The sequence below is a fragment of the Aotus nancymaae genome, unplaced genomic scaffold (genome assembly GCF_030222135.1).
Source record: "Aotus nancymaae isolate 86718 unplaced genomic scaffold, 86718_ANA_hifiasm-v0.15.2.pri h1tg000018l, whole genome shotgun sequence".
NCBI lineage: Eukaryota > Metazoa > Chordata > Mammalia > Primates > Aotidae > Aotus > Aotus nancymaae.
In genome coordinates this window covers 20,381,202-20,407,995 of record NW_026988430.1, presented here as the reverse complement: position 1 = coordinate 20,407,995, position 26,794 = coordinate 20,381,202, and the positions used below count along the sequence as shown (strand labels likewise).

The 26,794-nt window shown below is 40.1% G+C and overlaps 1 protein-coding gene and 1 pseudogene across 2 annotated transcripts in view; one reads left to right on the top strand and one right to left on the bottom strand.

The window, feature by feature from the left end:
• The window catches only part of PPM1E (protein phosphatase, Mg2+/Mn2+ dependent 1E), a 237,057-nt gene that overhangs the window by 30,623 nt on the left and 179,640 nt on the right, over window positions 1–26,794 (bottom strand). For both annotated transcript variants that reach the window (XM_012445453.2, XM_064378410.1), the window contains exon 2: window positions 4,020–4,138. In XM_012445453.2, the coding sequence (XP_012300876.2) occupies window positions 4,020–4,138 (119 nt within the window). The remainder of the gene's footprint in view (window positions 1–4,019; window positions 4,139–26,794) is intronic.
• On the top strand, window positions 13,213–13,318 carry LOC135275803 (small nucleolar RNA U3; annotated as a pseudogene).

Sequence of the window (26,794 nt, the reverse complement as noted above, 5' to 3'; positions counted from 1 at the left end):
AAAACACAACACGAGAACTTCGCGAAGCATGCACAAGTTTAAACAGTCGAATTGATCAAGCAGAAGGAAGGATATCAGAAGTCGAGGACCAGTTCAGTGAAATGAAACAAGAAGACAAGAATGCAGAAAAAAGGATGAAAAGGAATGAGCAAAGTCTCCAGGAAATATGGGACTATGTGAAAAGAACTAATTTACGTTTGATAGGTGTACCTGAATGTGATGAAGAGAATGAATCCAAGTTGGAAAATACTCTTCAGGATATCATTCAGGAAAATTTTCCCAACCTGGCAAGGCAGGGTAATATTCAACTCCAGGTAATACAGAGAACACCACAAAGATATTCTTCAAGAAGACCAACCCCAAGGCACATAATCGCCAGATTTATTAGGGTTGAAATGAAGGAGAAAATACTAAGGGCAGCCAGAGAGAAAGGTCAGGTTACCCATAAAGGAAAACCTATCAGACTTACAGCAGATCTCTCAGCAGAAACCCTACAAGCCAGAAAAGAGTGGACACCAATATTTAACATCCTTAAAGAAAAGAACTTTCAACCCAGAATTTCCTATCCAGCCAAACTAAGCTTTATGAGCGAAGGAAAAATTAAATCTTTTGCGAACAAACAAGTACTTAGAGATTTCACCACCACCAGGCCTGCTTTACCAGAGCTTCTGAAAGAAGCACTATACATATAAAGGAACAACCAATATCAGCCTTTCCAAAAATATATCAAAAAGCAAAGAACTTTAACACAATAAAAAATTTACATCAACTAATGGGCAAAACAGCCAGCTAGCATCAAACGCCGGTATTAAACTTATATATATTTTAATTGGATAAAAAGCCAAAACCCATCGGTATGCTGCATCCGGGCCCATCTTACATGCAACAATACACAAAGACTCAGAGAGAAGGAGGAAGATTTACCAATCAAACAGAGAGTAAAAATAAACTAATAAACAAAAAGCAGGAGATGCAATTCTCGCCTCTGATAAAGTAGACTTTAAAGCAACAAAGATCAAAAGAGGCGAGGAATGACATTACATAATGGCAAAAGGATCAATGCAACAAGAAGAGCTAACGATTCTATAGATCAACGAGATAGAAAATTAACAAGGATATTCAGAACTTGAACTCAGACCTGGAACAAGTAAACTTAATAAACATTTATAGAACTCTCCACTTCAAATACACAAAACATACATACCACCTCACACCTATTCCAAAGGTGACTATATAATTGGAAGTAAATCACTCCTCAGTAATCGCATAGCATTTCATAGGTTTAAATGAAATATTGGTTGGCTGTTTGTTTGTTATCTTCTTCCCTTATTCCTTCCTGACTACATCATTAAGTATAATTATCAGTATAAAAGAGGTTTTCAATACCCATTACTAAATTGCATTCTAGCCTGGGCAAGAAAGCAATACTCCCATTCTCTCTCCCTCTTTTTTTTCCTTCTCCCTCCTCCCCATTCTCTCTCTCTCTTTCTCTTCCTTTTTCCTCCTTCCTATTCTCTCCCTCTCAAAAAAAAAAGGCACTTCAGTGAGGACTTTAAGGCAGTGACAGCAGGCCTTATTCAGTACGCTCATTTCCTGCTTTGATGTATGGATAAACACAATATGCCCCACAGAGATTCTCTGTGGTGCAGTTCACAATGAGTGCTTTTGGTTAAATAAAGGATTTCCAAATAGTTTAGAATAATAGTAGATCAGTCTGAATCACAGCAGTCGAACAGAGATTACTAGGTAATCTCTTGAAAAAATAAAAAATCAGAATAACCAATTATGTCCACAAAAAGAAAACCTTTCATTTCACTTTTGCTATCTTATAGGGATCAAAAGATTCTTCCAAAGTAGGCATGTAGGGCAACACTCTAATCTTTCTAGATTAAGTATTCTCCTTCTGCAGGGAGTAGTGTAAGACATCAGTATATAAATACTTGCTGCTTCAAATGGAAAAATAAAAAAAAGGATGCAAAAAAGTGAAAACTGTCCAAAGTAGCAGTCCACCCCCTCACAGCTGTAAATTACTCATCAGTCATTAATGTCATTGTTCTGAGCTGGAGCTGAATCAGCTGTTACCCTGGCTGGAGTGAAGCAGAATTTAATCTATCTTTTCATTATAAGGCTTTTACTCTATGCATCAGTAGCAGAGGAAAGACCAGTACTTTTTAGCAAGAATTCTATCCAACTTGACTCTGGAACAATTTGATTCTAGGTGAATCAGTTACTCTCAGTAAAAACAAGAAAAGTAATTCCTTCCTTGCCAATTTTCTGTCACAAACAATCTACAGAGATAAAGGAAGAACAGAAATGTTTACTTTCATAGCTGCCTCTGCCTCACATTCTCTGGAATCCAGCTACTCAAATTCATTAATATATGCTTTGCTCCATATATACCATGTTTAAAGGCAAATGCTTTAAATAGAACAAACCGTATGAAATGTTAAAATTTCTTAACAATTTTTGAGTAGTAATTCTCTATTTTTTTATTTTTGTGAGAGTCTTGCTCTGTTGCCCAGGCTGGAGTGCAGCTGCGCGATCTTGGCTCATTGCAACCTCTGCCTTCCAGGTTCAAGCAATTCTCCTGCCTCAGCCTCCCAAGGAGCTAGGATTACAGGCACACACCACCATGCCCCACTAATTTTTGTATTTTTAGTAGAGATGGGGTTTCACCATGCTGATCAGGCTGTTGTCAAACTCCTGACCTCATGATCTGCCAGCCTCAGCCTCCCAAAGTGCTGGGATTACAGGTGTGAGCCACCGTGCCCGGACATAATTCTCTAATTTTTATAAAAATCTTTTCTTTAGATCTTGTCAAATACATATAAGCCTAAGACAATAAACATAACTTATTTAAGAAATAGAGCCTCATCATTTCCCTGGAAAAGAAATGTACAATGATCTATGCAATTAAATAACAATTGCATATCTGTCATAAAGAGCTCTATTTACTGGTAGATGTAATTTTTTTTTTGAGATGGAGTCTTGCTCTATTGTCCAGGTGGAGTGCAGTGGCACAATCTCGGCTCACTGCAACCTCTGCAGCCTGGGTTCAAGCGATTCTCCTGCCTCAGCCTCCTAAGTAGCTGGGACTACAGGCGTGCGCCACCACGCCTGGCTAATTTTTTTGTATTTTAGTAGGTGAAACCTTGTGGATGGTCTTGATCTCCTAACCTTGTGATCCGCCCGTCTTGGCCTCCCAAAGTGCTGGTATTACAGGCGTGAGCCACCGTGCCTGGCTGATATAAAATTTAATATAATTAGTGAGAAGTTGTGTTGCAACTGATTTCTTGAATATTTGTATCTTTTAACTTGGACTTTTTTTTTTTTTTTTTTTCCGAGACAGAATCTTGCTCTGTTATCTAGGCTGGAGTGCAGTGGTGTGATCTCGGCTCACTGCAACCTCCGCCCCTCTGGGTTCAACCAATTCTCCTGCCTCGGCCTCCCAAATAGCTGAGACCACAGGTATGTGCCACCATGCCTAGCTAATTTTTGTATTTTTTTTTTTAGTAGAGATGGGGTTTCACCAGGTTGGCCAGGCTGGTCTCAAACTCCTGACCTCAGGTGATCTGCCCACCTCGGCCTCTCAAAGTGCTGGGATTATAGGCGTGAGCCACTGTGCCTGACCTAACTTGGATTTTTAAAGGTAACCTAAACATTTCAAGTAGGTTTTGCTCAAATTCTCCCTCCCTCACTCACTCATCTTTGTTGTTGTTAGCTTCACATTCCTCACTTTAATCTTCCCATTCATCTAGATATCACTTATGACAATCTCCTGTTGCTCCAGTTACCTTCTATATACTACTCTACCTTTTTCAAAATACACTTGTATTTTTCTCCTCTCCCCTCCTTTTATTGATTTGGAAAAAAATAGCAATTTTTTTCTCCTCCTACCACTATATAAATAACCAGCAGGTAAATGTAATTAGATTAAGTATCTTGCAGGTATTTTCTGTGGACAACTACACAGAGAAGATTCTAGTATTTTTAAACAAATAATGTAGAAAGGTACTCACCCACAGTCCCTTCTGTGCCATCTGTTTCCTTTGGGATATAATGTGCAGAAAGATCACTCTGAAGGACTTCATCTGATGTGGCTCTGGCTAAAGCAGCAGCCAAAAAGGAAGGACAGTTACTGCAAGAAAAAAGATAAAAGGCTATTTTCAGTAAAAGAATTAGGAGGTAATACATTTAACATTATTAATAATTATATACTTTTTAAAATAAATTATGACTGTCTCAAAACAAAATTACACCTTTAAACAATATTTAATTAATATTTATTGATTAGGCACTATGAGCACTGGGTATATATTGATGCATAACACAGACATGGCTCCTTACCTAGTGGAACTAGTGACAGATGACAAACCAATAGGATATAACTTAAAAGCGGGATAAGTTTTATACAGGAAACAAACAGGATACAACAACAGAGAATAATAAAGAGGGGTACATACTTATTAGATAGAATGCTCAGGAATGCAGTATCTTTTTTTTTATTTTTTTATTTTTATTGGTTTTTTTTTTTTTTTTAAGATGGGGTTTCTCCATGATGTCCAGGCTGGTCTTGAACTCCTGACCTCAGGTGATCCACCCACCTCGGCCTCCCAAAGTGCTAGGATTACAGGCGTGAGCCACCGCACCCGGCTAGGAATGCAGTATCTTAAAGGATGAAAACGACTCAGTTATGTGGGAGTGGGAAGTCAGGAGAGAATACTCCAGGCAGAGGGAATAAAATTTATACAGAACTTTTTTTTTTTTTTTGACTCAGTCTCGCCTCTGTTGCCCAGACTGGAGTGCAGTGTGGTGCGATCTTGGCTCATTGCAATCTCCACCTCCCAGGTTCAAGCTATTTTCCCATGCCTCACCCTCCCGAGTAGTTGGGACTACAGGCGTGCGCTAATTTTTGTATTTTTACTAGAGATGGGGTTTTACTATGTTGGCCAGGCTAATCCTGACCTAAGGTGATCCATCCGCCTCAGCCTCCCAAAGTGCTGGGATTACAGGTGTGAGCCACTGTACTCAGTGATACAGGACCTTTTTGAGAGCTTGTTATATGTAAGGAACTGAAAAAGCCCAGAGGAAGTGAAGCATAGTGGGTGAGGGGAAAGTGGCACAGATTAAAATCAGAGGAATAGGCAAAGACCAGATATAGACTATAGTAAGGAATTTGAATTCTCTTCAAAGGGTAATGTGAATTCACAGAAGATTATGAGCAAGAGAGTACTCATAATTGCTCTACATCAGACATATGAATTAAATTATTGCTTTGACTGCTGTATGAAAGGAAATTAGAAGGGAGCAAGAATGAAGGAGGGTAACCAATAAGGAAGTTGTTATAACCCAGGTGAGAAGAAATATAGAACTTGTCGATGACTGGATGTAGCAGTGAGAGAGGGAGAGAAAATAATTGAGTCTGATCCTGGGTTTTGGTCTGAGCAACTAGGTGAATGGTAGAATCATCTGCCAAGATGGGGAAACCAGGAAAAAAACAAGTTTGTGAAGCAAGTGGGGTAACATAGAAATCAAAAGTTCATTTTAACATTTTTTTTTAAATTAAAGACGGAGTTTCACCATGTTGGCCAGGCTAGTCTTGAACTCCTGACCTCAGATGATCCACCCACCTCGGCCTCCCAAAGTGCTGGGATTATAAGCGTGAGCCACTGCGCCCGGCCCATTTTAACATGTTAAGATGAAAATATCGGCTCGGCTAGCTGGGCGTGGTGGCGCACGCCTGTAGTCCCAGCTACTCGGGAGGCTGAGGCAGGAGAATTGCTTGAACCCAGGAGGTGGAGGTTGCAGTGAGCTGAGATTGTGCCATTGCACTCCAGCCTGGTGCCTGGCAATAGAGTGAGACTCTGTATTAAAAAAGAAAAGAAAATATCGTCTCGGCACGGTGGCTCATGCCTGTAACCCCAGCACTTTGGGAGGCCAAGATGGGTGGACCACCTGAGGTTAGGAGTTCATGACTGGCCTGGTCAACATGGTGAAAGTCCGTTTCTACTAAAAATACAAAAAAAAGGTAGCCAGGTATGGTGGTGCATGCCTATAATCCCAACTACTCAGGAGGCTGAGGCAGGAGAATCGCTTGAACCCGGGAGGTGGAGATTGCAGTGAGCCAATATCGTGCCATTGCACTCCAGCCTAGGCAACAAAAGTGAAAATTCCATCTCAAAAAAAAAAAAAAAAAAAAAAAAAGATGGAAATACTTGAGATGTTCTAGTCAAGGTGTCAAATGGTTAACTGAGTATTCTAATCTGGCATTTTGAGATGTTATGAAATTTGGAAGTTGCAAACATATGGATGGTATTTTAAGCTATGGAAATAGAAAAGAACTCCCAAGCTCAAGCAATTCACCTACCTCAGCATCCCAAATTCCTGAAATTACAGGTGTGAGCCACCACACCTGGCTGACCTGCTCTATTTCTGACCTGAGCTGGTTCATACCTCCTTAAGCAACCTGATGGTTCTCTGCTCCCAGAAGGTAACCATATTGATACCAAACTTAGTGTAGACATTGGATTAGCATAGCACGCTATAGGCCAGCACTTTTGGACTCAAGCCATCCTCCTGCTGCAGCCTCCCAAGTAGCTGGGACTATAGGCATGAGCCATCACATGTGGCTCAAAATAATCATCTTAAGAAAATGCAATGAGATACAAGAGAATACGTACAGACCAGTTAACAAAAATAAGAGAAATTCAATAAAGAGATATCATAAAAAAAGAACCAAATAGGAATCTTAGAGCTAAAGAATTCAATGAATGAAATAAAAAATACAATAAAGAGCTTCAACAGCAGATTAGTATATAGTAATAAAGGGATTAATTCAGCAAGAAGCTATAACAATTGTGAATATATATGCATCCAACACCAGCGCACTCTCAGATTCATAAAGAAAATACTATTAGATCTAAAGGGAGAGACAGATGCCAATACAGTAACATTTGGAGACTTCAACGCCCAACTCAGCATTGGACAAATCATCTAGACAGAAAATCAACAAAGAGGCCAGGCGCGGTGGTTCACACCTGTAATCCCAGCACTCTGGGAGGCTGAGGTGGGTAGATCACCTCAGATAAGGAGTTCAAGATGAGCCTGGCTAACATGGTGAAACCCCATCTCTACTAAAAATACAAAAATTAACTGGGCATAGTGGCGTGTGCCTGTAATCCCAGCTACTCAGGAGGCTGAGGCAGGAGAATTGCCTGAACCCAGGAGGTGGAGGTTGCGGTGAGCCGAGATCACGCCATTGCACTCCAGCCTGGGTAACAAGAGCAAAACTCTGTCTCAAAATAAATAAATAAATAAAAATAAAAATACAAAAATTAGCCAGGCACGATGGCAGGTGCCTGTAATCCTACCTACTCAGAGGGCTGAGAATCCCTTGAACCTTGGAGGCAGAGGTTGCAGTGAGCTGAGATCGCGACTGCACTGCAACTCGGGTGAAAGAGCAAGACTCCATCAAGAAAAAAAAAAAAGAAAATCAACAAAGAAACATTAGTATAGATCTAACAGACATGTATAGAACGTCTCACCCAACAGCTGCAGAATACGAATTCTTTTCATTAGCACATGGAACATTCTCCAGGACTGACTATATGGTAGGACACAAAACAAGACTAAAAAAAAATTTTATTTTTTTGAGACAGAGTCTTGCTCTGTCTCCCAGGCTGGAGTACAATGGCGTGATCTCGGCTCACTGCAACCTCTGCCTCCCGGGTTCAAGCAATTCTCCTGCCTCAGCCTCCCGAGTAGCTGGGACTACAGGTGTGTGCCACCCCACCCAACTCATTTTCGTATTTTTAGTAGAGACAGGGTTTCACCATGTTGGCCAGGCTGGTCTTGAACTCCTGAAATCATGATCCACCCAGTCAGGCCTCCCAAAGTGCTAGGATTACAGGCATGAGCCACTGTGCCTGGCCAAAAAAATTTTTTTAATTGAAATCATATATCTTATCTGACCATAATGGAATAAAACTAGAAACCAGTAACAAGAGAAACATTCAAAATTACACAAATACATGTAAATTAAACAACATGTTCCTGAACAACCAATGGGTGAAGAAAGAAATTAAGAAGGAAATTGACTAATTCCTTGAAACAAATGAAAATAGAAACACAACATACCAAAGTCTATGGGACTCAGTCAAAGCAGTATATAATATGTCTCTGCAGTAAAAATATGTATGACAATTGAAATTAAATTAAAAAAAACCTTCCTGTGACCATAAGCCTCCGGTGTTAAACATTTTCTTTTATACTGCATTATCAGTGTAATTACTGGCACACAATTGATCTAATATAGTATACATTTTGATAATTAAACATAAAATTCAAACTTTTATTGGAGATTTTTTTTTTTAAGGAAGAAATCTTACCTAAGAAATCTTATCTGTACATGGTCTTGGCCTCAATAAGATCTTGGACCTCAAGCCTAAGCCTAATGCCATAATGGGATTAGACTTTGGGAAATCTTAGGGGATGTGGGTGAGTGTATTTAGCAAGTGGAAAGGATGTGAACTGCATGGCCAGAAAAGACTGTGGCAAATATTTTTTAAAAGGCCACGACAACATTCCTGGTTCCACATGCCATTTTAGAACCTTGCCATTCCCCATAAAAAGACAGTCTGTTTCCCTTCCTAATCTCAACATGGGTGAGGCATGGTGACTACTTGGATAAAAAAAATGTAGCAAAAGTGATACTGTGTGACTTTTGAAGTTTGGTCATAAAAGGCCATGTGGCTTCCCTCTGGTTCCCTCTTCTTTCTTCCTCTGTCTCCCTCTGGATACTTGCTCTTGATACTCAGCTAAGCCATCAAGTCATGAGGAATCCCAAACTAGCTCATGTGGAGAAACCACATGAACAGGCTCATGCGGATGTGGCTTGTGGTCCCCCAGCCAGTAGCCATTACCAATTGCTTGACATGTAAGTTCACAGGCCTTCAGATGATTCTAGTCCCCCAGCCTAAGTCTTCCAACTGAGGCCCCAGTTGGAACAGAGATAAGGTGACCTTGCTTTACCCAGTTTTAATTTCTGACTCAAAAACACTGTAAGCTTAATAAATAATTGTTTTATTTATTATTTATTAAGTTTTATGGTAATTTGCTATACAGTGACAATAACTGAAAACCCAATATTTAGAAGCTTAGTAGAAGATAAGGGGCTGGGTGCAGTGGCTCACGCCTGTAATCCCAGCACTTTGGGAAGCTGAGGTGGGCGGATCACGAGGTCAGGAGATCAAGACCAGCCTGGCCAACATGATGAAACCCTGTCTCTATATCAAAAAAAAAAAAAAAAAAGAAAAAAAAGAAGATAAGGGACCTATAAAGACTAAAGAGAAATGGCAAAATTTGTAAAAGGAGAACCAAGATAGTAGAGAGTATTTGAAGGAGGGAGTAGTGAACTCTGTCAATTGCTGAGAGGTCAAATAAGTGGGGGGTAAGGGGGAAGGCCAGGTACAGTGGCTCATACCTGTAATCCCAGCACCTTGGGAGGCTAAGGTGGGTGGATCACCTGAGGCCAGGAGTTCGAGACCAGCCTGGCCAACATGGCAAAACCCTGTCTCTACCAAAAATACAAAAATTAGGTGGGTGTGGTGGTGCACACCTATAATCCCAGCTACTTGGGTAGCTGAGGCATGAGAATTGCCTGAACCCAAGAGACAGAAGTTGAAGTGAGCTGAGATCATGCCACTGCACTCCAGCCTGGGTGACAGAATAAGACTCTATCTCAAAAAACAAAAAAGGAAAAAAACTATCTTTTCAAGAAATGGTCAAATGGTGCTGGAAAAATTGGATATCCACATGCAAAATAATCAAGTTGGACCTTTTCCTTACACCACATATGAAAATTAACCCCAAATGCATCACAGACCTAAATGTAAAGCTAAAACTATGTAACACACCTAAAAGAAAACATTGGAGTAAATCTTCACGACCTTGGATTAGGCAATGGTTTTCTTAGATCTGACACCAAAAGCATAAGCAGAAAAGAAAAAAAAATGTTAAATTGGACTACATAGAAATTAAAACTTTTGTATCACAAATCAATAAAGTAAAAAGACAACCCACACACTGGCAGAAAACATCTGCAAATCTGCCAGGCATATTGGCTTATGTCTGTAATTTTGGCACTTTGGGAGGGTAAGGTTGGGGCTAGGAGTTTGAGATCAGCCTGGGCAACTTCACAAGACCATGTCTCTCAAAAAAAAAAACAAAACAAAACAAAAGAAAAAAAGCTGGGTATGGTGGGTGCACCTGTAGTCCCAGCTACTTGAGAGGCTAGGGCAGGAAGATTGCTTAAGCCCAGGAGTTTGAGGCTGCAGTGAGCCATAATCATCACTATATTCCAGCCTGGGAGACAGTGGACCCTGTCTCAAAAAAAAAACAAACAAAAAAAAAACCTGAAAATCATACATCTAATGAGACTGTAGCCTGACTATGTAAAGAATCCTTATACTTCAGTAATAAAAAGACAGCCCAAAGGATCTGAATAGGTATTTTTCCAAAGAAGATATACAAATGGCCAATAAGCACATGAAAAGATGTGCAACATCTGTGACATCATTGGAAATATATATTTGGTCTCTGCCTTGGTTTCTGACACAGTGCCCCTAAAACTACCTTTTTAATTTCCTGAGTAATAGGGGTACTGGAAGCATTTTCTAATATTTAGTCTTTGAACCTGGCTTCTGACATAGAGCTTCTAAATTCCTTGGAATTTCCTGTATAGTCTATGAATGCCTTTTGTTCTTATGAAGCTGTTCTTGGTGGGCTACTGGATAGCTTCAGGATGACAACTGGTCATCAGAAAAACCAAGCTATAGTAAGAGGCCTGGATATTCAACCCTATTCTCATTTTCTAGAGGAAAGGAGAGAGATGGGAGACTGACTTAATAATTACTTGAATATGTCTACATTATTTCTGGTTTGGTGAACATAGGGTGGCATATCCCACCTCCAACAGAAGCTCTTATGTTTAAGACTCATCCCCTTCAGGACCTCACCCTATGTAGCTCTCTTTATCTGGCTGTTCCTTCGTATCCTTTTTTTTTTTTTTTGAGACGGAGTTTCGCTCTTGTTACCCAGGCTGGAGTGCAATGGCGCGATCTCGGCTCACCGCAACCTCCGCCTCCCGGGTTCAGGCAATTCTCCTGCCTCAGCCTCCTGAGTAGCTGGGATTACAGGCACGCGCCACCCTGCCCAGCTAATTTTTTGTATGTTTAGTAGAGATGGGGTTTCACCATGTTGACCAGGATGGTCTCGATCTCTTGACCTTGTGATCTACCCGCCTCGGCTTCCCAAAGTGCTGGGATTACAGGCGTGAGCCACCGCGCCCGGCCATTCGTATCCTTTATAATATCCTTTCATAAACCAGTAAACATAAGTGAATGTTTCCCTGAATTTTATAAGACTATGTATAGTAAGTTATTTAACTTAGGAGAAGGTTGTGGGAACTCATGATTTATAACCAGTTGGCCAGAATTTTGGGAGGTCCAGACTTATAACTGGCATCTGAGGTGGGGGCATCTTGCCGGACTGAGCCCTTAACCTGTGGGATCTGTTGTAATTCCAGGTAATTACTGTCAGAATTGAGTAAAATTGGTGTCCAGAGAGAAATGGAGAATTGGTTGGTGGGAAAACCCCACACACATTTAGTGTCAGAAGTCTGTGGGGCCGGGCAAGGTGGCTCATACCTGTAATCCCAACACTTTGGAAGGCCGAAGTGGGTGGATCACCTGAGGGCCGGAGTTCAAGACCAGTCTGGCCAACATGGTGAAACCCTGTCTCTATTAAAAATTAAAAAATTAGCCAAGCACAGTGGCTCGTGCCTGAAATCCCAGCACTTTCGGAGGCCGAGGTGGAAGGATCACGAGGTCAAGAAATCGAGACCATCCTGGCCAACATGGTGAAACCCTGTCTCTACTAAAAATACAAAAATTAGCCAGGCATGGTGGCACATGCCTGTGGTCCCAGCTACTCGGGAGGCTGAGGCAGAAGAATTGCTTGAACCCAGGAGGCGGAGGTTACAGTGAGCCGAGATTGCACCACTGCACTCCAGCACTCCAGCCTGGAGACAGAGCAAGATGCTGTTTCAAAACAAACAAACAAAAAAACAAACAAAAAATTAGCTGGGTGTGGTGGCGTACCTGTAATCTCAGTTACTCAGGAAGCTGAAGCTTGAACCTGGGAGGCAGAGGTTGCAGTAGGTAGAGATCATGCCACTGTACTCCAGTATGGATGACCAGAGTGAGACTCAAAAAAAAAAAAAAGGTGGGTGTACAGAAAAACAGGTTTTTTTTTTTTCCTTTTAACACTATTAGTCATTAGGGAAATGCTAATCAAAACCACAATGAGAAACCATTTAACATCCACTAGGATAGCTATAATAAAATAGCTATAAGAAAAAAGACAATTAGTAATAATAGGTGTTGGCAACTATGTGGATAAATGGAACTCTCATATATTGCTAGTGGAAATGTGAAGTGGTACAGCTGCTTTGGTGGTAGTTCCTTAACATTTTAAAGGTAAAGTTACCATATAGCCGGCCCAGCAATTCCACTCCTAGGTATGTATGCATGAGAAATAAAATCATACATCCACAAAAAAAACTTGTACATTAATGTGCATAGCAGCATTGTTTATAATCATCAAATAGTAAAAACAACCAAGTATCCATCAACTGATGGATAAATAAAATGCAGTATATTCATACAATGGAATATTACTCAGCCATAAAAAGGAATGAAGCACTTATACATGCTACAATGTGGTTGAACCTTGAAAACATTATGGAAAGTAATAGAAGCCCATCACAAAGACCATTTATTATAGAATTTGTAATTCTATAATAAGAATTACATGAAAAGCCCAGAACAGGAAATTTATAGAAGCAGACAGTAGTGGTAGCTTAAGACTGGAGGGGTGGTGGGAATGAGAAGTGACTGCTAATAGACAGGGGGTTTCTTTCTGGGGTGATGGAACTTTTCTGAAACTTAGATTAGGGTGATGGTTGAACAACTGTGACTGTATCAAAACCCTTGAATTGTACACTTTTTTAAAAAGGCGAGTTGTGAAGCAGTGGGAGAAGAAATAAAGAAACCTATGACTGGTTGTGATCAGTTAGTTGTAAACTTTAAACGGGTAACTTTATATTATGTGAATTATATCTCAATAAAGACAGTAAAAAAAATTAACTTTGTCAAGACTATACTTTCAGGGATCATTTCTATAGTGTGTTACTAGAGAAGTTTCTCTGAATGTGTAGAAAAAAAAGTTACTTTGTCAAGAACCACTGAATAGTGGAAGTGAAAGTCAGACTAGAATGGGTTAACTGCTGGGTAGGGGGCAGGGAGATTTGGGACAGAGGGGAAACAGAGATATAGGGCAATAACTGATAGGGGATAGGGGAAAGGGAAAGTCTGTTGTTTTGGAATGGTGTAGAATCTGACTGTAGGATGAGGCACATTTCCTTAGTTAGAAAAAGAAGAAAATGAATACAGATGCAGGTACATTTTTAGATGTTAGCAGGAAACAACGGGTATTCTCATTTAATGATTTGAAACAACAAATATTTATTGAGGCCTACTATGTACCAGGCACTGTTCTAGTGCTCAGGATACATACAAACAAAAAAGTAAAAACCCCTGCCCTCTTAGAGCTTATGTTCTAGAGAAGGGCTTCTCAATGAAGTATGAGGCTAGATTCATTTTCAAAACTTTCTCATGCATCAGAATCACCTACAGGGCTTCTTAGAACACATTGCTGAGCCCCATCCACAGAGTTTCTAACTCAATAGGCCTGAAGTGAAGCCTGTGAATTTTCATATCTAACAAGTTCCCAGGTGATAACTGTCAGGTTTCCATAAGCAAGCCTGGAGCCCGAAAGTCAGAAGTCTTGCCTGTCCTGGCTGACGTCCCCCACCCACTCCCTGATCCCTTCTCAAACAAGCCCCTCACCCAACCCTGCCATCTCAACTGTTCTTATGATAATGTAAATACCTCTCACCCAACCCTGCCATTGTAACTAAACTTGTGGTCATGTATACTCCCTTGCCCCTACCCTCCACCACTGTAACTGATCTTACTCTGCAACACCTCTGCCTCCCTAAAAAAAAATACCCAAACCTATAAAACCAACTCCTATCCCACTGCCCTTTGCTAATGCCCTTTTCGGCCTTAGCCCACCTGCACCCAGGTGAATAAACAGCCATTTTGCTCACACAAAGCCTGTTTGGAAGGTCTTTTCATTCAAAGCTCCAGTTTTTTCAATAACCCTGCTGCTGGTCTGGGAACCACATTTTGAGAACCACTGGGTTAAATCACAAACTAGGTAATGAGGGTAAAAAGGGAGGAGGAGGGATGAAGTCAAAGTAGATATGAAATAGTAATATCAGAGAGTAGTAGGATCGTCACACAGTGCTACGAGACTATGGGAAGTTTGAGATAATTTTTAAATGAAATCAGTTTTTCTTATGGCATTACTTTTTCATCTATGTTGGCACATGTGTAGACAGAAAGAACCATCTAGTTCATCAAGATTTGCAGTTTATTTGGGGTTTTTGTTTTGTGTGTTTTCTTTTTTGTATTTAAGTTTTAGAGAAATGTCTCTGACAAGGAGGATTTGGGGTTTTGCAAGGTAGCACTATAAAGTGAAGAAATGGAGATTTGGCATTTTTATTTTTTGAGACATGGTCTCACTCTGTCACCCAGGCTGGAGCACAGTGGTACAGTCTCAGCTCACTGAAATCTCCCTCCCCTGCCAGATTTGGTATCTTTTTTTTTTTTTTTTTTTTTTTTGAGACGGAGTCTTGCTCTGTCACCCATGTTGGAGTGTAGTGGCACTATCTCGGCTCACTGCAACCTCCTCCTGGGTTCAAGCAATTCTTTGTCTCAGCCTGTCAAGTAGCTGGGATTACAGGCACCTGTCACCATGCCCAGCTAATTTTTGTATTTTTATTAGAGACGGGGTTTCACCATGTTGGCCAGGCTGGTTTTGAACTCCTGGCCTCGTGATCTACCTGCCTGGGTCTCCCAAAGTGCTGGGATTATAGGCATAAGCCACCGTGCCCAGCCAGTCTTTTTTTTTTTTTATTTCACGTTTTATTCAATCATCTTTGGCTAGAGATTTGGTATCTTTTTTAAAAAAAATTGTTTTGACTTATTTTTAAGAGAATGTTGCTCTGCTGTCCAGGCTAGAGTGCAGTGGCACAATCATAGCCCACTGCAGCCTTGAACTCCTGGGCTTAAGGGATCCTCCCACTTCAACCTCCTGAGTAACTGGGATTACAGAGAGCCACAGCATTGGGTGGAACTGAGTATCTTTTTAAGGATGTGATTATAATACTGGACCATGGACTCTAAGTTGGGTAAGAAAGAAAGAACAGACTTGAGTTGTAAACCAATGTGGTCTAAATGTAATTAAAGAATTGTAGGTGGGAGTACTTGGGCACAAAATCTAGGGCAGAATTTGTAGTCTTAGAGCAGGATGCTTGTGTACAAGATTTTTGAGCTGATGCAATTTTTGATAACAAGGTCTAGATGAGTTCAAAGAAATGAGTGGTTCAGAAACACATAAAATGGCAATGCTTACATTCTGTCTTCAAGAAGAAAAAAAATAATAGAAAATTATTTTCTTATTCATCAATAATTTTTTTTTTTTTTTTTTTTTTTTGAGATAGAGCCTTGCTGTGTTGCCCAGACTGGAGCGTAGTGGTGCAATCATAGCTCACTGTAGCCTCAAACTCCTGCAATCCTCCCACCTCAGCCTCCCGTGGAGCTAGAACTACAGGTGCAAGCCACCATGCCCTGCTTTTTTTTTTTTTAGAGACAGAGTCTCATTATGTTGCCCAGGCTAGACTTGAACTCATGTCCTCAAGCGATCTTACTGCCTCAGCCTCCCCAAGTACTGGGATTACAGGTGTGAGCCATTGCATCCAGCTATTCATCAGTATTTTTCAAATTACAGTTTATGATCCATTAGTGGATAATGCAATTAATGTATGAATTATGACCAGCATTTTTTAAAGGAAATAGAAGAATAAGGTGCATGAAGTAAAGTATTGTTTCACATATATATGTAGATAAGTATATACTGAATTATGATCAAAAAAATTTGAAAGTTACTACCTTTTAACAATTATGAAATCAATTAATGAGATCTCTTTAAAATCCAAATGCTTTATAAACAATGTTACCATGTCTCCTTCCATGCTATGGAGATTAACTGAATTTTTCTTGATGAGTAAAAATGCTTCTTCACAAAACTAATCCCTTTGTAAAAACTGCTTACCTGTCTGTCATGCCTTACTCTGATTAACTAGGCACATTCCAAATGTTTAACTAAATGAACGTTTAGTATGTCATTATGGAATTTATTGGGTTGTTTTTAAATTTACATTAAAAATGATCTGGGCCAGGCATGGTGGTACATGGTTGTAATCCCAACACTTTGGGAGGCTGAGGTGAGTGGATCACCTGAGGTCAGGAGTTTGAGACCAGCCTGGCCGATGTGGCAAAACCCTGACTCTACTAAAAATAAAAAAATTAGCTAGGCATGGTGGCGCACACCTGTAATCCCGGCTACTTGGGAGGCTGAGGCACGAGAATCACTTTAACCTGGGAGTTGTAGGTTGCAGTGAGCCCAGATCGCATCATTACACTCCAGCCTGGGTGATGAAGTGAGACTGTCTCAAAAAAAACCCCAAAAAACAAAAATGATCTGAAAACTTTTATGAAATCTTGTTCCATCTAAGTTCCAAAAGAAAGGATATCTTCTGTGTAATTATTAAACTATCTAGATATAGGTTCACCAAATGTAAGAAATGAAAACTTTAGAGAATAAGGCAAGAATTGGCCGGGTGTGTTAGCTCATGCCTGTAATCCCAGCACTTTGGAAGGCTGAGGCGGGCGAATCACCTGAGGTTGGGAGTTTGAGACCAGCTTGACCAACATGGTGAAACCCTGTCTAGCCGGGCGTAGTAGTGCATGCCTGTAATCCCAGCTACTCAGAAGGCTGAGGCAAGAGAATCATTTGAACCCTGGAGGTGGAGGTTGCGGTGAGCCAAGATCGCGCCGTTGCACTCCAGCCTGGGCAACAAGAGTGAAACTCCGTCTCAAAAAAATAATAATAATAAAGAGAGAATAAGGCAAGAACCATTAGTTTCATTAAGGTGTCATCTGCAATCCATTTTTAGTCACAGTTAATATAATTTTACCTTTTGTCAGACAGAATGAAAATATTTTCAGTGAAGCAGGGAGAAGGATTAGCTGACTAATAGCTAGATGTAAAACATCAAGCAAGACGTTTCACCCACATCAGTTATTCCTACATGTCAGAAAGCTATAACACTTAGCATGAATAACTTCTGATTTTGACTTTGATTTGGAAGCGATTATTTCTGAAAAATCAGAATTGCAAATATATTTTAAAGCCATCACATCAGAGAATATTTGATATACCTCAAATAAAAGCTTATCATTAACGCTTGTCATTTTAAGAGAATCTCTAGGAGTGACTAACATGATAATAACATAGCAAGCTGCTTTCTTTCATCATTTCTCTTAAAATGTTTGAAAGATCCTGATACAGAAAGTTTTAAAGTTTGGCGAATGTAATAAGAATAGCAAATATCAGAACAGAGCCAATATTCGTGGCAGTTTGGAGAACTCGGCTTATAAATGTCATTGTGTTGAGAACACTGCTGAAGTGCAATATGATTAGAAATTCCTTAATATTTGCAGTATCATTTTGGGGGACTCTGTGTCCAAGTCAAATTAATCTTGTTAGGACTCTCAAATATAATCCAAGAATGATGCTTTTCTTTTTATGTACATAAACAGATATTTTGAAGTGCTTTCCATTTTATCTTCAAGCAATTCACATCCTGAGAAGAAATGGGTATTTGTTTCCATACATACCAGTTTGATATGTTCTTGTTTGTTTTAGGTATCAAAGTACAGCTTTTATATATTTACACAGAATTAAAATATTTGCCTATTTTATGGCTAAGGCATATAAAAATTATATACATAAATGCCTTTTAAACAATGTTGAAAATAATTAATTAGGGGCCCATTTGGTTTTAATTTTTAAGTTTAGTCATATAAGTAACACATTCCACTTCATTAAAGCTATTTATGCTCATGAATACATATCTGAATTTCTGTGTATACTGACTTTCTCAACGTTATAAATTGTAAAGCAGAAATACAGGTTCTCCTAAAACTTCATAAACTGAGCTTTGTAAACAAAGCATGGGGTCTTGCTTGCTTTAAGCTAACAATAAATGTTCTACAAACACAAAAAAAAGCCCCACAAAACTTGAATTCATGAATGTTCTGACTGTTCTTTTCTGCAGCTCACATTGGCTAGCATCATCTTTATCCTCCAAATATTTATCTGGGTAGGTCAATCTTGCTTCCTCAATTCTATTTCAAAAATAGCCACAGCTGAAAACATGCTTGGTGGAAGATTTTGAATTATAAAAATGTAACTGCATTCTAATGACCTTCAATAGTTCAGTATTATTATTTACCCAAATTATTTTAGTTTGTTTCAGTATCTGGGGACAGAATTGAAGCAGGAGATGACGTTAAATCATTATGGAAACTATCCAAGTCACTATCAGAATCAGTGGGCCAGGCAAGGTGGCTCATACTTGTAATCCCAGCACTTTGGGAGGCCAAGGTGGGTGGATTACCTGAGGTCAGGAGTTCAAGACCAGCCTGATCAACATGGTGAATCCCCATCTTTACTAAATACAAAAAATCAGCCGGATGTGGTAGTGGGCACCTGAGCTACTCTGGAGGCTAAGGCAGGAGAATCGCTTGAACCCAGGAGATGGAGGTTGCAGTGAGCTGAGATCACACCATTGCACTCTAGCCTGGGCAACAAGAACAAAACTCTGTCTCAAAAAAAAAAAAAAAAAAAAAAAGAATTAGTGTATTGGCACAGATAGCCTATCAGTACTGACTATGTTCATTTCTTATGCTTTAGATAAGTATTGATTGGGGCCCAGTCACAGGAGAATCCTTAGCATTTCCTTCACCTATAGTGCTTGCAGGACTTAATTATATATGGATCCTTGTTACCTATATATTAAACACTATTATTTATATATTCATAGATACTCAGAAATCACTTTAACTTATAATTTAAACACTGTGACTTCTCCTTGTAACTACAGAGATAAAAACATAGATACATATGAAGAATAATTATAGATCACTATTGACTTTGAAGTCTGAAAATATATATAGTTACACACACACGACGGAGACCTAAAACTTCTGCCAACTTACAATGTAATTGCTATTTGATTAACTTGTTGGAGACAAGAAATTATAGCAGAAATACAAGGAGTTAGAAAGGTGGATTCTAGTTCTAGCTCGGTTATCTTAGAAAAGACACTTAAACTCTCTGGGTTTCAATTTCTTCAACTAGAAAATTAAGAAATTAGAATATAAAATAATTCTAAAGTCGGCCGGTAGTGGGGCTCATGCCTGTAATCCCAGCACTTTGGAAGGCCGAGAGGGGTGGATCACCTGAGGTCGGGAGTTTTGAGACCAGCCTAACCAACATGGAGAAACCCGTCTCTACTAAAAATACAAAATTAGCCAGGCGTGGTGGTGCATGCCTGTAATTCCAGCTACTCGGGACCCTGAGGCCAGAGAATCGCTTGAACCCAGGAGGTAGAAATTGTGGTGAGCCGAGATCACGCCATTGCATTCCAGCCTGGGTAACAAGAGCAAAACTCCACCTGGAAAAAACAAACAAACAAAAACAAATAAACAACTCTAAAGTCAATCCAGGTCTAAAATTCTACTTCTATAATTCTATTCCAAATAAGGTTTTTTAATTTCAAACATGGGACAAAGGCAGCTTAAAAGTATAAAGACACTTCAGATCCAAAGGTTTTCACATAGTCCAGTAGAGTGGAAGAAACGCTATATATTCTTTCTATAAGTAATTAGGAATACTCTACTTTATGCAGTGGGTGTATTCTGAAACATTAAATGTATACTGATTTTGATAAACGCAATCAATCCTTGCAGTGAATCCATTAGTTAGGAAAGAATTCCTCACATTTTTTATTAAAGAGATGTGCCTATGGCTGGGCACAATGGTTCATACCTGTAATCCCAGCACTTTGGGAGGCCAAGGCAGGTAGATCACAAGGTCAGGAGTTTGAGACCTGCCTGGCCAAGATGGTAAAATCCTGTCTCTACTAAAAATACAAAAATTAGCCGGGTATGGTGGCGGGCGCCTGTAATCCCAGCTACCTGGGAGGCTGAGGCAGGAGAATCACTTCAGCCGGGAGGTGGAGGTTGCAGTGAGCCGAGATCACACCACTGCACTCCAGTCTGGACTTGACAAAGTGAGACTCTGTCTCAAAAACAAACAAAAAAGAGACAAGCCTACATGATAAACATCATATAAAACAATATTGTTACTATAAAATTTTATATTTTAAACAAGAAAGTACTATTTCCTACCTCTTTTAAAATATTTATTTACAAGAGTTTACTATTCCATCTCCACTATATAAGCTGACATCAATCCAATCTATTTATATTTTCCATTAGAGAATAGGAAAGGAGTCAGACTGGACTGAATATGAAAGCTGGCTCTCTTTCAGCACTGCATCTTGCCATCTTGTTATAAAGCAGGAACCACAATGGATAGATTATTACAGCATAAAAACATTTAATTTGCATTCATTTTCAAATACCATGGTGGACAGTAAGTTCCTTTAGATAGACAGGATGGTATTTTAGTCAGATCTTTTTGTAATTTGACTTGTTAGTATCTTCCACATGCATATTAAGACAATATACATTTTAAGACTGCAAACTGAATTCTTGTTATAAACCAAGCCAGGAAGAATTTTCATCACAATGTCAAACCTACACAAATCACTAACGACATTATTAGATAAATTAGAGGTTTAAAAGTACATCCTTCCTGACATTGGCAATGTGGGCGTCTGCACAGCACCCACAGCTGTGTTTCAGCAGTCTTGGCATAGCATTGCTAAGGTAATAAAAATTCTTGAAGGTGGGAAGTTTCCATCAATTAACTTTGAGAGAGACTCATCTGAAGCAGCCTCATCTCAACCCACATATTATGATGATGCTATCTGCTCAGTATGCCCTTGCTGGAATGACAGCAGTTAAATATTGAATTTCTGATCATCCCCTTACCCCAGTTAATCAAATGTATTCTAAATCTAGAATAAACATTAAGCTAAAAATAAAAAAGGCAAGTTCTCCACCGACTTAGTATTCTTTTTCTTAGTGGACTAGATGGAATTAAAATTGGGGCTGAATTTAAACTATTTTTTTTCTCGAGCAACCTCTAGGAATACCACCTGGAGTCAACTGATTGCAAAGCCCACACACCACCAGTTTTCTTCATTAGCCTTTCTGTACCTAAATAATGTAACTTACCAAAGGACTAGTTCCTGCAGTTCTGGGTTTGGGGTTTTCACAACAGAAATCTCATTCCCTACTGATGCTATCAGTATAATCTTACCATTTACTCACACTGATCAAGTTGACATCCAAGCAAAACCAGTTATCCTGTTTTCTGTGAATAGCAATCTAGATGTTACAAATTTACCAGAGATCAAACTACCACTACTGCTATAATACCACAAAAAGAAGAGGGCTTAGCAGTAACTATCTTTCTTGTCATCCTTTCTCCACAATGAGAAGAAATTAGCACATCTTTACTGAAACAGTTCATGTCAGCATCACATATGAGACTTTCCTGTTGCTAAATCCAGTAGTCTATTCTCAAGTCCATTTCACTCAGGAGCCTCTGACTACTGATCATGCCATCTACCTTGGTACACTTTCTTCTCTAGGCTTCTATAATGTCACATTTTCCTATACTACTTAACGGGGTTCTGTCTTCCAGTCTCCTTTGATGGTTTCTCCTCTTCTCACTGCACTTCCGAACCCTCTGATTATGTTGCATGTCTTTTTCTTTTTGCATAGACTTTACCAACTTCTAATACAGTCCAGCCATTTTTTTAATTGTTTTATTTTTTTGAGATTGAGTCTCACTCTGTCTTCTAGACTGCAGTGCAATGGCGTGATCTCAGCTCACTGCAACCTCTGCCTCCTGGGTTCAAGTAATTCGCCTGCCTCAACCTCCAGAGTAGCTGGGATTACAGGTGCCTACCACCATGCCCAGCTAATGTTTGTATTTTTAGTAGAGATGTGGTTTCACCATGTTGGCCAGGCTGGTCTCAAACTCTTGACCTCAAGCAATCTGCCCGCCTTGGCCTCTGAAAGTTCTGGGATTAAGTGCCCAGCCACGCCATTTTTATTATGTTTACTGTTTATGTCTCCACTGCTCCTCCACTAGACTGCAGATGCTTTTGTCTCTTTTTGATGCCTAGTGCCCAGATCAGTGACTAGCACACGGTACTCAATATATATTTGCTGAATGGGTATTACTATTTTTCTGATTCATGCAGTAAAGTTTAAGCCATTCCGTAACTCCTTAGAATGAATATTCCTTAAGAGTAGAAAATTGGCCAGGCACAGTGGCTCATGCCCATAATCCCAACACTTTGGGAAGTTGAGGTGAGAGGATCACCTGAGGTCAGGAGTTTGAGACCAGGCTGGCCAACATGGTGAAACCCCGTCTCTACAAAAATACAAAAAAATTAGCCAGGCGTGGTGGCACATGCCTGTAATCCCAGCTACTTGGGAGGCTGAAGCAGGAGAATCGCTTGAACCCAAAAGGCTGAGGTTGCAGTTAGCTGAGATCTCGCCACTGCACTCCAGGCTGGGTGACACAGTGAAACTCCGTCTCAAAAAAAAAAAAAAAAAAAAAAAAAGCCTGGTGCGGTGGCTCACACCTATAATCCCAGCACTTTGGGAGGCCGAGGCAGGCAGATCACGAGGTCAAGAGATCGAGACTATCCTGGTCAACATGGTGAAACCCCGTCTCCACTAAAAAATACAAAAATTAGCTGGGCATGGTGGTGCATGCCTGTAGTCCCAGCTGCTCAGGAGTCTGAGGCAGGAGAATTGCGTGAATCAAGGAGGCGGAGACTGCAGTGAGCCGAGATTGCGCCACTGCACTCCAGCCCGGAGCCTGGCAACAGAGCGAGACTCTGTCTCAAACAAACAAACAAAAAAAATCAGTATATTTACAAAAGAGTGTACCATATAACATAATCTTCAGTAATCTTCAGTTGTTACCTATAGGATATAATTTGTAATTAATGCCAAATAAATACAAGAATAGCTAAGAATAGCTTTACATAACTTTTTGCATACACTACACACAAATAATCCCTTACTGGTTATTTTTATTTTTGTCAAAATATTATAGTCACCTCCTTTAAAAAGTCGAATTGTACTATAAGACTTATAATGAAAGACCCTTCTCCATTCTTCTCTAAGCTCCAGAGGCTACCAATTTCAACTCTTCTAGTCATTCTCCCTGTTTTCATCTTTCTTTTCTTTTCTTTTTTTTTTTTTTTTTGAGACAAAGCTTCACTCTTGTCACCTAGGCTGGAGTGCAGTGGCTCGATATTGGCTCACTGAAGCCTCCGCCTCCCAGGTTCAAGAGATTCTCCTGCCTCAGCTTCCCTAGTAGCTGGGATTACCAGCAACTGCCACCATGCCCAGCTAATTTTGTATTGTTAGTAGAGATGGGGTTTCACCCTGTTGGCCATGCTGGTCTCTAACTCCTGGCCTCAGGTGATCCACCTGCTTCAGCCTCCCAAAGTGCTAGAATTATAGGTGTGAGCCACCATGTCCAGCCTGTTTCCATCTTTCTAAATAAAATATTTATACTGATATTTCTTAATTTGTCAATATTAAATACCAGATTTATTATCTTCCCCCCATGGTAGAAGACATCTTAGTTCTTTTTGATTTCTTGCTTTATCAATATTAACAATATCACTTCAACAACATGAAGTTTTAGTAATTATTCTCACATACAGAACCTCTCCCTAAATTTTCCCAATATTTGGTTAAATCAGTGAGTTTTAAATTATTATTACAGTCATGCAAATAGTGTGAACTGCTGAACAGTAGACTAAGACCACAACCCCTTTCTTGTACAATTACAGTCATGTGTCACTTAATAATGGGGATACGTTCTGAGAAGTGCATTGTCAGGCAATTTCGTCATTGTGCAAACATCATACAGCATACTCATATAAACCTAGATGGTATAGTTTACTACACATGTAGGCTATATGGTACAGCCTATTGTTCCTAGAGACAAACCTGCACAGTGTGTTACAATACTGAGTACTGTAGGCAGTTTTAAAACAATGGTAAGTATTTGTGTAACTAAACATAGAAAAAATACAGTAAAAAATATGGTATAACAGATAAAAATGATACAATTGTATAGGGCAGGGCAGCTCTATTATAATTTTATGGGAGTACCACTGTATATGAGGCCTATGATTGACTAAAACATTGTTTTGGGGTGCCTGACTGTATTTTGTTTTTCGTAGAGTTGATAACTGCTTTATTTTTTTCTTTTTTTTTTTTGAGACAGAATTTCAATCTTGTTACCCAGGCTGGAGTGCAATGGCGCGATCTCGGCTCACCGCAACCTCCACCTCCTGGGTTCAGGCAATTCTCCTGCCTCAGCCTCCTGAGTAGCTGGGATTACAGGCGTGCGCCACCGTGTCCAGCTAATTTTTTGTATTTTTAGTAGAGATGGGGTTTCACCACATTGACCAGGATGGTCTCGATCTCTTGACCTCATGATCCACCCGCCTCGGCCTCCCAAAGTGCTGGGATTACAGGCTTGAGCCACCGCGCCCGGCTTTGCTTTATTTTTTTTCATTTGCTTTGTTTCCAACAGACCTATCAATATTCTTTTTCCAAATGCTCCAACATCACTGTGGCATGTCATTCAATAATATTTTTCATATGCTCATATAAACCAGTCCTTATTTTTTCCTAGGAAACTCCCTGGTCTAGGCTTAAACTCCCTGTTTCTTGTTTTTTTTTCCCTAGAAAATTCCTTGGCCTATACCTGATATAGAAATGATATCCTGGAACTTCCTTACGGAGCCCTTCTGTGGTGAATCACCTGTTCCCAGATCCCATGTTTCTCTTTTTTAAAATTTATTTTAACAAATTAGTTCTTAGATTTTACTAGAGTACATCCTCCTGCTAGTTTTTGTTTGTTTGTTTGTTTGTTTGTTTTTGAGACAGAGTCTCACTCTTGCCCAGGCTCGAGTGCAATGGTGTGATCTTGGCTCACTACAACCTCCAACTCCTGAGTTCATATGATTCTCCTGCCTCAGCCTCCTGAGTAGCTGGGATTATAGGCATGCACTACATGCTTGGCTAATTTTTGTATTTTTAGTACAGATGAGGTTTCACTATGTTGGTCACTTTTTTACAAATATGGTGTATTTCCAATGCTTCATTCAACTCCTCCTCTCCTCCTCCTTGGTGCCTTGAGAAGCTCCCACTGCCAGTCCTGTATGGTTCCCAAATTGTTGGATTTTGCTCCTCAGGATACATCACTTTTTTTCTTTCTTTCCTTTTCTCTTCTTCTTCTTTTTTTTTTTTTACTTTGAGATGGAGTCTTGCTCTGTGGTCCAGGCTGGAGAGCAGTGATGCAACCTCTGCTCACTGCAACCTTCACCTCCCAGGTTCAAGCAATTCTCTGCCTCAGCCACCCAAGTAGCTGGGATTACAGGCCCCCGCCACCACACCCAGCTAATATTTGTATTTTGTTGTTGTTGTTGTTGAGACAGAGTCTCACTCTGTCACCAGGTGCCAGGCTGCAGTGCAGTGGTGCAATCTCGGCTCACTGCAACCTCTGTCTCCCGGGTTCAAGCAATTCTCCTGCCTCAGCCTCCTGAGTAGCTGGAACTACAGGCGTGCGCCACCACGCCCAGCTAATTTTTTGTATTTTTTAGTAGAGACGGGGTTTCACCATGTTGGCCCGGATGGTCTCAATCTCTTGACCTCATGATCCACTAGCCTCGGCTTCCCAAAGTGCTGAGATTACAGGCGTGAGCCACCGAACCTGGCCTAATTTTTGTATTTTTAGTAGAGATGGGGTTTCACTATCTTGGTGAGGCTGGTCTTGAACTCCTGACCTTGTGATCACCCGCCTTGGCCTCCCAAAAGTGCTGGGATTACAGATGTGAGCCACTATACCTGGCGTACACCACTTTCTTTAGAGAATAAACTCTACTGGCTTTTACTGAGATCTGCAGATGCAAGCATCTCATCATTTCTTCATACCTATTTGGTCTTTCTTCCATTTGATAGCTATTATACTATTTTGTCATTTGATGGTACAGGTATTTCCTATTCTTATTGAAGATGGTGTTGACATTTTTCTTTTTTCCCCCAATTATTTTTTTCTGATGATTTTTGAGAGAAGCAGACAAGGTCATTGTTATTCTACTTTCTTTTTTTTTTTTTTTTTGAGACAGGGTGTTGCTCTGTTGCCCAGGCTGAGGGGTAGTGGTATGAACACAGCTCACTGCAGCCTTGGCACCTTCTGGGCTGGGCTCAAGTGATTCTCCCACTTCAGTCTCCCAAGTAGCTGGAACCACAAGCACACACCAACACACCTGGCTAATTTTTTAAAAATGTTTGTAGAGATGGGGTCTTGCCATGTTGCCCGGGCTGATCTTCAACTTCTAGGCTCAAGCCATGTTCCCACCTTGGCCTCCCACAGTGCTGAAATTACAGATGTGAGCCACTGCACCCAGCCCAGGTACTTGATTCTTATAAATTGTGATAGAACAAGTAAATTTTCAGATGAG